Source organism: Candoia aspera, chromosome 18 (assembly GCF_035149785.1).
Source record: "Candoia aspera isolate rCanAsp1 chromosome 18, rCanAsp1.hap2, whole genome shotgun sequence".
Classification (NCBI taxonomy): Eukaryota; Metazoa; Chordata; class Lepidosauria; order Squamata; family Boidae; genus Candoia; species Candoia aspera.
Genome location: NC_086170.1, coordinates 9658113 through 9668377, shown reverse-complemented (window position 1 = coordinate 9668377; position 10265 = coordinate 9658113). Strand labels below are relative to the sequence as shown.

At 50.1% G+C, this 10265-nt stretch overlaps 1 protein-coding gene across 1 annotated transcript; it reads left to right on the top strand.

The window, feature by feature from the left end:
- Window positions 1-182: 182 nt before the first annotated feature.
- DFFB (DNA fragmentation factor subunit beta) lies at window positions 183-6905 on the top strand. The gene is made up of 6 exons (XM_063317427.1): window positions 183-425; window positions 2400-2588; window positions 2801-2880; window positions 3607-3777; window positions 4706-4806; window positions 5560-6905. Exons 1-6 carry the CDS (start codon window positions 191-193, stop codon window positions 5771-5773), a joined length of 990 nt encoding a protein of 329 aa, XP_063173497.1. The 5' UTR covers window positions 183-190; the 3' UTR covers window positions 5774-6905.
- The last annotated feature ends 3360 nt before the right edge of the window (window positions 6906-10265 follow it).

Sequence of the window (10265 nt, the reverse complement as noted above, 5' to 3'; positions counted from 1 at the left end):
ATGGGGCGCCTCCCCTGGCCGCGCGCTTTTTCCCGCCGGGAGCATGCGCGCTCGGGGCCGGCCGTTGCGCACGCCGCCGCGGGAGTCCCCGTCCTGCGCCTGCGCCGCCGCGCGGGGAGGCGGGCCCGACGCCGGAGGAGCTCCCCGCCCGTCCAGTCGGAGCCCGAGCGCGGCCGCGGCTTCCGGCGCGATGGCGGCCAAGGCGGTCCGGGTGCGGGCCGCGCGCGGCGGGCGCAAGTACGGGCTGGCGGCGGGGAGCCTCCCGGAGCTGCTGCGCAAGGCCTCCCGGCTGGAGGGGCGGGGCGGGGCGCGCTGCCGGCTGGGTCGCTACGAGGACGGCGGCGAGGTCGGCGAGGCCGGCTTCCGCGCCCTGCCCGAGGACGCCGAGCTGATCGTGCTGCCCGCCGGGGAGGAGTGGCGCGGCTGTGAGTGGGGGCGCGGCGGGGGCGGGGCGGGCGGGCCCCCGAAAGGACGCACCCCCCGCGCGCCGGTCAGTTTGCGGAGAAAACCCTGCCTCGATGAGGTCTAGCAGCTTGACAACCTGCAGACGGCGCCCTGAGGACCAGCCGCTGGACAGCCTCTTGGCTTTTGCGATGCTCTTTGCAACCGGGCTCCGAGGGGGTTCCCGATGGAGGCAGAGGACTAGTGGCGTCCCTTTCCCACCCTTCCCAGGGGCTGAATCTTTAAGTCAGCAGAAAATAGGGCAGTTTAGGGCTGAATTTTTTGCTCTTCATGGGGAAAACCTCGGGGAACGTTGCCCCGATGAGGACTAGCAACTTCGCAATCTTTGCAGATGCCGCCCTGAGGACTAGGATCTTGAGAATCTCTTGGGTTTCGAAATATTCTTTGCCTAAGAAAGGCAGGGGGCTGACAGCATTCATCTTCCACCGTTCCCCAGGGCTGAATCTTTAAATTGGCAGAAAACAGAATGTTCCTCTCTTTGCCCTTCTGCATCGTCCCGGTTCTGCTTCTCTCCAGGCCCATGGTGCGTTTGCTGCGATGGTGATTTTTTCAGATGCACAGCCCTTTTTTGCTGATAACGCAGGGACGCTGGGATGGAAGTTCCTTCTGGTTTTATTCCCGCTGCAGCAACTCGGCAAAGCAGGTGGGATGGAAGGAGAGAAACCGAGCCAGGATCCCTGAACAGCTCCAAGGTGGAGCCCAAACTTGAACCTGCCCGGTGGCTCAACCACTAGACCACGCTGCCACTCCCTCCGTTTCAGATCTGCCTGTCCGCTGGGTGTGTGCTTCGTTATTTTCTCATGGGCTTCCGAGTGGGAAGATTGGTGGACACTCTGTGATGTTGCTGCAACTTTTTTTTTTTAATCCGTCCAATCGTGTCTGATTCTTGGAGACCGCCTGGACGAGTCCCTGCAGTTTCCTTGGCAAGATTTCAGAAGTGGTTTACCATTGCCTCCTTCCTAGGGCTGAGAGAAAGTGACTGGCCCAAGGTCCCCCAGCTGGCTTGTGCCCAAGACGGGATTAGCTCTCAAGGTCTCCCAGTTTCTAGCCTGGTGCCTTAACCAAATGGGCTCTCTTGCGGCAACATATGGCAGTGGGAATGAGCCAGACAGATCTGCTTTAGGGTTAGGACATTTGCAAAACTCAAAGACTCTTACCCCCCACCACTGGGTGAACTTTTAGGTTTTTTTTCTGCCTTTTTTTCCCCATTCTGAAAAAAAGAAAAGACAAAAGGTGCAATTCATCTGCTTATGAATGAACTAAGTAACGCTCATTCCATTTCTACACCCCAAACGTACACCATTCGCAGCCCCCTCAAAGCCCTTCCCAAACGTTGCCCCGAATTGTAGTTTTTACAGTGGTGGAAAAGGAAAACTATTAAATATATGGGGAGTAAGCATATTAATGTCTAGGCTTTCTAGATATACGTTGGCTGTTCTTTCACTATACGTTCTTTTAGCGTGGGTGCCTGTTTCAAAGGTGCATCTGTCTTAATCTTCAGAGAAAACGTTTTCATTCCCATCTTTTTGCAGTGGAGAGAGGAATGGGAAAAATCGTATGGTGCAGGATGATAGGAATAACCGTTAACAACCTGAAATCTTACCGTTTTAATATCTCCAGATCGGCATGCAACCAGTATATTTGAAAAGTCTCTCGGCTGCGGCTCTGCATTTTATTTATTTGTTTGTTTGTTTGACTTACATTGTGTAAAACACAATTCCGGGCAGCTTACAGCAATAACAAAACCAAAGTAATAAATAAAATAAGTAAACGCTGGCTATAAAATGGAGGTTATTTGTTGTTGATAATGCAGAGAGCTTTGAACGGTGTGTAGCGGTAGCAGCATCATTTAAAAAAAACAAAAACAAATTGTCATTGAAACTAACCATCTGCAAGACTGAATAACGGTTGGGTTTTTTGCTCCTCTGCCCCTGCAGATGTCAGCGAGATCGAGCGCTTTCTGAATACTTTTTCCAGCTCTTCCTCTGGCGTCATTCGTGCAGCTCAGGGGCTTCTGTCAGGCGAGGCAGCTCCTAAGAGGTGCAGGTTGCTGGCTGACCTGATTCAGAATCTCAGTGAAAATATTTCTGCAGAAAGCAGAAAGGAAGACGAGATGTGGTTCAAAGGTCAGTTTTGAGTTGATCTTTGGTTAGTCTGCCTGGCATCTGGTCTGTGCTAGAGGGGGAAAAGCTCAGGATATCAGAACTTTGGGAAACGCAGTCCTAAGAACTGGGAATTTGACAACCTTGCTTAGATTTTGGAATATGTACTACTGAGACTCCAAGAGACTTTTCACCGAAGGCAGGGGACTGACGGCTTCATTTTCCACCATTCCCAGGGGTTGAATCTCGGTTTAAGACCAAGTCCAGCTATATGCGCCATAGCTGTGAGAGCAGAATCCGTGGATACATGAAGGAGGTAACATGGCTTGTTAAAACCCTGTGCCCGGTTTTGATTTTGGCCTTAGATTTTGGGAGCAAAGTCTGCCTTCACAAATTATGATTTGTTTATACCTATCGTGTTTATAAACCATGGTTTATTATTAGTCAGGGTTAGGCATTCAACAAATGATAATTAACGCCTTAGGTTGATGAATGAACGAATTAGCACTTAATATTTTTAAAAAAGCGTTTATTTTTGCACAATTACTGTGTGGCTATTCCTATCTTGTTTACTAAAGCAAAAAGAAGAAAGAAAAAAAAGAAAACAGCCTTAAAGTTCAAAGCGAACCTCAGCTTAGTGCAGAGCGTGTGGTCGCTTAACATCTTTAGTTCTGTTTTCGATATTCTGCCAGTTAATTACATGGAAAAGCACAGTATATTTTTTGTGGACTGCAGCCCATGAAGGTTACCTGCTAATGAAGGTGTAAATCTTTAAACTGCTACAGGAATTTTTGTTTTGTTATATTACCAAGGGAGCATCCATAATTCCCCGCATTTTTGCCATCTTATTTCATAGTTCAATTTGGTTTGCTTTTACGATTCGCGCACCGTGTTTGAATTAGGATTTAATCCACCAGCTCTCAGCGTGGCTTCTATAAATCACCATGAAGTTTTTTTGGGGGGGGGGCGTCCAGTGAGGAAGGTCAGTATCTTTGAATAAAAAGGAAAGACTGTCCTTGGTTTGTTTCTGTCCCCGCAAAAGGTTGGGGCCTACGTTTCTGCTGTCCCTCCTGCCCTCCAGATGAAATTCAACGGGATCACAGAAGCAATGCTGAGGAAACTGAAGTTGGAAAAATACAATGGCTTTTATTTTGACCGTGGGGAGGAGGAGAAGCCCTGCCTTTGCACGCCAGAAGGCTGGTTCTCTTGCCAAGTAAGTTTAGAAAAAGGACAACGCAAATAAATGAGTAAAGCAAAGGCACTGGGCATTTTTATTTTCCTTTTCTCTTTTTCGAGTGGCATTTAAATAAAGCCGATGCCCTGGTTCATGCTTTCCAAAGACAAGCCCTTGGTCAGGCAGGGTGGGCAGCACAGGGGTGCCAGGGGTTTTCCAGGCTGGTGCCCGCGGGCACTTGGTTGCTACACCGGCTTTACACAGAGGCAGCATCTGCTTGTAAAACCTGGGATGGTCCCAGAGCAAGTTATTCCTGGTGCTACTTTAAAAGAGGATATATTGGGTCTGTATAGAAGAATTGCACCCTGCCTTGGCCGAGGTATGGAATGCCATGCTACCAGAAATCTAGTGCATCAAGGGGGCAGCTGTTAGCACAGCCTGAGGAGCTACTTTGCTCCCTGCAAGGGGTATGTGTTAAAATACGGGAGATGGCTGCGAAGATGACACCCACAATCTTTTCTGTCTCTCACGCGCACACGTACACAGAGACGTGTGCCTGTAGTCCTCGACTTACAATTGGGACTGGAACCTCAGTCGCTAAGGGATGCGGTAGTTAAGCCAGGCATCGCGTGCCTGCACCCAATTTTATGACCTTTTTTCTGCAGTCGTTAAGCGAATCACATGGTTGTTAAGCAAATCAGGTTTCCCCCCATTGATTTTGCTTGTTGGAAGGTGGCTGGGAAGGTCACAAAGGGCAATCACCCTGGGATGCTGCAACTGCAAATACAAGCTTGTTGCTAAGCGCCTGAAATTTGACCACCTGGCCGCAGGGATGCTGTGACAGTCGTGAGAAGACTGGCTGCAGGTTACTTTTTTAGTGCTGTTGTAACTTCAAACGGTCGCTAAACGAATGGTCGTAAGTCGAGGACTACCTGTAATATTCAGCTTTGTCTGACTCTGTCTGCAGGGCCCTTTTGACACAGAAAACTGCTCCTGGAGACACTCCATCAACCCCTACGGGAACAGAGAAAGCCGGATCCTCTTCAGCACATGGAACCTCGATCACATGTAAGTCTTGGAACAGAAGCCCGTCTGTTTGATAATTACTCTGGGCCCTCCTGATAATTTAAAGAACAAATTCCTTGGATTGTGAGCTCCCCGGATCCAGTTACCCAGCTGGGTTTCTTTAGAAAACTCTTTTTTAGAGGTCTTTGAGATGTACCTTTTTTTTGGGGGGGGGGTGGCGTGAAAGGATGCAGAATTCCAAAAGGTGGCACAATTTCCTGAGCGAGGAAGGTTAGAAGGGAGGTTGGGCTTCTTGCAAGATAACAGAAGTTGAGATCGCTCTGAAAAAACATCAACGCGTAGAGCTGCCGGAATCCTCCACAACATTACTATTTATTAAATTTATAAACCGCCCGACTCCCAGCGACTCTGGGCAGTTTAGAAATGATTTAAAACAGGAAAATAAACACGGTGTGGCAAAGGCTAAGCCTTGTAAAAGGGGCTCGACAAACCCAAGAAGGGATGTTGAATAGCTCTTGGCTGCTGTGGCTGGAAAGGGACTCCATGTGCCAGCGCAGTCTACCTTAGAGAGGTAGTTGGCTTAGGAGATGGGAAACAGTAACTCAGTGAGTTACTCACCACTGAGGGTCTTCCAATCTTGAAACAGCAGCTGGGCCATCCGAAGAGAATCCATGTTTTTCTGTAGCTCCTTTAACACATTCAGCCCTAGTCCTCAAGACTTCATAAATTCCCTTGTCCTTTCAGGGATTAACATTCGGGGGGGGTGAAAAGACTTAACATTCCTTTCCCTTTCAGGATTGAGAAGAAACGGGTCATCCTCCCCACGTTAGCAGAGGCCGTTAAAAACTGTGACGGAAAGGAAATTGACTGGGAATATTTTTACCGGCTCTTGTTCACTGTTGACAATCTGAAGCTCGTGCACATCGTCTGCCACAATAAAACGGTCCACAACCTCAGTTGCGACAAAGCGAAGATCTACCGTAAACGAAAACGCCTCCGCAAGGTCTGAAGGGGAAGCCTCTTTGCGGCCAGTCCCCAGGGCACCGGGTTCAAAACAGCAGTGGTACTTTCCAAGGAACTGGACAATGCTGTGGGTTTCCCTGGCATGGAGAGCTATTTCCTAGGGCCTGTGCTGTCTCTCCAATCAAGTCAGATTTTTACTTCTTGGAAAGCCTGGGGCAGAACTGGAGGCTCGACCCTGCCCACTTCTCAAGGCCCGGGTCCTCTTGCATTTAACAGGGCGGAGGATGTTTTGAGAACTTTGGGGGAAATGCAAAGGTTGAGGCTGGCACAAGGCAATGGAGCTGAGCTTGGGCAGGCAGCTGCTTGGGGTTATGGATTTGGGAGAGGAACCTCAGCTGCTGTCTGCACATGCAGAGTGTGCCCCAGTTGACATAATATAGAACTTTGCCTGGCCACAGGGCCACTTTCGTTACTTAAACGGTGCAAAGGCTCATTTTTATTCCATTCCATTTTTAACAACATTAATTACGGTGAATATTCTTGCATGCCCGTTGCCCCCTTCCAGTCATGAAAGGCTGCAATCTGGTAGACGTTTTTGGAAATCTGTTGAAACCCCACGCAAGCTGGAATCTTGCAGAAACTGATTTGATTGCAGGGTCTAATGGATTGTGTGGACCCAGAAAAGGGGGTTAATTCAGTAACCAGCAAGTCACAGCCGGTGATACCAATTTGCTGTGTTGGGGAAATCCTACCAGGATTCAAACAATAGGTTCCGGTATCATTTCAGCTGGGGGAAAAAACGGGCAGGAGGCGTTGGCCCTTCACTTAATTTCTTTAAAAAGGGGATGGAGGCCATCTTGAGTATTTTGATAGGGCATCAAGCCCAGTTCTTGAAGATGAAGATCATCCATTTTTGGACCTGCTCCTGGATTTAATGGCCCGTGCATTGGGTCTTCCCTCTTTAGCCTGCCAGCTAGATTATATTTTATAAATAAATTTTATTTTGTAATTTTGGCATGACTGATCCAGCTGCACCAGCTCAGCTCTCAGGGATTAAAGCAGTTCCTTTCATTCGTTATGGCTATTTGGCTTTAATAATAAAGCTTTATTGTTATGGTGGTATCAGGAAGCTAAATGATGTGAAATCTTGTAGCTAATAAAAACGTGAATGCTGATAGAAATAACGTTTCTTGAGCTCTGAAATGGATCCCATCCTTTTATGCATACTTAGGGGCAGACTTACCCAAACTGGGAGGGAGGAGGGGTACACACACATGTGAATCTGCCATCTTGTTTTTTTGACCCCCCCCCAACATCTCTGTTCACACAACATACTAAACTCTGTTTTACTGTGCAATCCACAGGTACCCAGGCTCACCAACCATAAACGCTGATTTTATAATCTTGACTGGCTTCACGCAGGATGCCAAGCCACATCCTTTGTGGGGGGACACTCAAGCCATTAGGTCTTACCTAATATGCTCATATCACTGAACCTAAGTTGAAAGGACCAACGGGACAGACTCGGAGCCAAAGGTGTGCTAGAGTGGGCTAGCAAGATTTCCCTGTTACTGTTAAAACATGGGCAATATGTAGGCTCTACTTTAACTTCCGAAAAGCTTTGAATGAACTCAGAATGCGGCCAAGAATGGGCTGCTCTTAGATAAGGAAGGGAATGAAACCCGCAGAGGAAGGAGAAACGCAGCTCTCTGGAGTTTTTAAGAGGCCTGGGACTCCCATATTTCTCAACCAGCCATCACACTGGGGGAAACTGGGCAGCTGCTGTTGAACTTAACGGTGCCCAGTTACAGAAGAGCGGACGGTTTTGTGAAGGGACTGTCCATCTTGGCAGCGAGGCCTGGTGGATTGGACCCTCTAAAACAGGAGGAGCAGGATAGAAGTCTAACGAATAAGTACAAATTGCACAGGATGCGCCAAAAACGGAAGAAAAATCCCACTTGAAAGACCTTGATCTAACCCACTTCCTTTCTTCTACTCTCCAGTTTTGGCATGCTGGCAGAACTGTTACCTTTCTTTTTGATGCCAGGTGGAAGAAAAGATTTCCTGAATCTTCCTGCGAGCCAAGAGGGCATCAGCATTTATTTAAGGAAACAGAAGCCAGGAGAACAGCATACCCTGCTGTATGCTGCTTTGCCAAAAGCAGATGGCTTTGGGATCCTGTAATATCTTTAGTGCTCCGCAAATGCTCTCCTGCTCCAGATTTTTGGATCCAAAACCAGGCAACCAGCAGTGGCAAGGGGAATTCAGAAAAAAGTGTCATTCCTCCTCTTGGGCATCAAGGGCCAAGGGTTCAGAAGCTGCTAATTAATGCGTGGCAGGAGAGGATGCTTTTAGAAAGTGCCACAACCCTTAACGGATGGAGCTAAAGCTTGGTTGAAGCTCCCTTGACTGAAGAACAGGACGCTCCTATCTGAGGCTGTGGTCTTCCACCAAACGCCCCGTTTCAGAAGGGATGCCCAGCCAGATCAGCTGGATCAACCCAGGGGTGGCAGATGTCCCAGCCAGATGGCCTTCAGGAGGACCTCAAGCTTACAAGACAACATAGGGTCGTCCTTCCCCACACCACAGGTCCCACGCTGTGTGTGCATCAGATTCTCATGGTTAACCCCCGAGGGAGGGATCGGCTGGTTTCCAAATCTGGCCAGGACATCCCAAACAAACTCACTGCAACGCGGGTGGAGAATTGCCTGTGTCTCTTACCTCTAACGGGGAGAGTTGTGGTTTCTTCAGGTTTTCTCTAAGACACGGGTGGCCTCATCCGTGGCCCCCAAGCAGGCACTGTGGCCCATGGACCTGGCCAAAAGCGGGCACCTGTGTCTGCGAGTCGCCCAACAGCCACCTCTAGAAGAGGCCACGACGGCAAGGAATGTTTTTAGTCTTGGTGGCATCGGGAAAACAGTAACCTGAGACTGGCTCTTCAGACGAGCTCTTCGTCGCTGTCGTCCCCATCCTTGGCAACGAAGTGCGTTTTTCGGAACTCTCGCCGGCTGACGTTGGCCCGTGAGAGCGGGGCAGGTGGGAGGCCCTAGAAGAGAGAACCAGGAATGGTCTTAGCCCACTCATCTAGGTTGCTTCAGACCCGACTCGGGAGCCCTCCAGCTTTCCACAGCATTATACTGCGTACCAGTGTTTCTCAACCTTGGCCCCTTGGAGGTGCGTGGACTTCAACTCCCAGAGTTCCCCAGCCAGCATGAGTCGAAGTCCACACACCTCCAAGGGGCCAAGGTTGAGAAACACTGCTGTATGCCATCAACTAAGATTTACAGACCGGCGCATTGGGCACCGAACTCAGCCTGCCACGGGGAGGCCAAGGGTGCCCCCTGGCTGAAACGGGCTCTCTGGTGGCTTAAGACCTCTAGAGAGTGCTGTGGCTCTCCAGCCCAACCCTAGTAGAAGGCCCAGGACGTTCCTCGGAGCATCCTCCCCGCTTGCTTCTGCCCATCACTACCTGCATGAAGGCCACGCTTCCAAAAAATCGGTCCATCGGCAACGGCTGGTTGCTGTCCTCGTTCAAGAAGACGCTGTTATCCAGCTCCGCCGCTCGGCTTCTTGCCCCCTCCGGCTCCACTTCCAAAGGGGTGGACAACCCAGCTGCTTTCGAGCGTCTTCTCCTTCCTCTTGGTTGCCAGCTTCTTCTTCTTCCTCCTCTTCCTCCTCCTCTGGGAGGTGGGGCTGGAAGACCTCTGGCCCATGGGGCTCTGCTGCCGGGGGCTCCATGCAGAGGTCCCCTTCTGAAGCCCCTGCCTCCTCATCGCTGTGCGGCATCACCTGCAGGCCCAGCCGCTTCGCTCCCGCAACGGCCTTCTCAGCTGGCCCGACATTAGTTCCTCTCTTCTCCAGCTTGGCCATGCTTCTCTTTTCGCATTTCAGCTTCTTTGCAGGGCGGCTCCTGGTCGCTTCACATGAAGGACCCTGCTGAAGGATGAGAAGGGAGACCCTCACTGCTTATGACCAGTCCTCACACTTACGACCCTCACACTGCTGATGGATGACTAACAAATCAGACCTTGAAATCAACGGTGTCCAGCCTGCTGCCCTTCAGAGGTCCCGAAGACCCAGAATGGCAAGCCTGCATTGCTCGGGACTCTCCGCCACCTTTCTGGGCCGTCGCAGGTAGTCCTCACTTAATGATCATTTGTTTAGTGACGGTTTGGACTTACGACAGAGCGGAAAAAACCGACCTACGACCAGTCCTCACACTTATGGCCATCACAGCGTTCCCCACGGTCATGTGACCACGGTCCGGGGTGCTGGCAATCAGTTCACATTTATGGCTGTCCTGTGGTCACGGGATTGCCATTTTCACCCTGCCAAGCCGGCTTCTGGCAAGCAAAATCAACAGGGAACCACGTGATTTGCTTATTGACCACATAGTTTGTTTAACACCCACAGTGATTCGCTTAACGTCCACTGCAAAGAAGTCGTAAAATCGAGTCCGATTCACTTAATGACCGCTTTGCTTAGCAACTGAAATTCCGGTCCCAATTGTGGTCATTAAGTGAGGACTACCTGTAGTT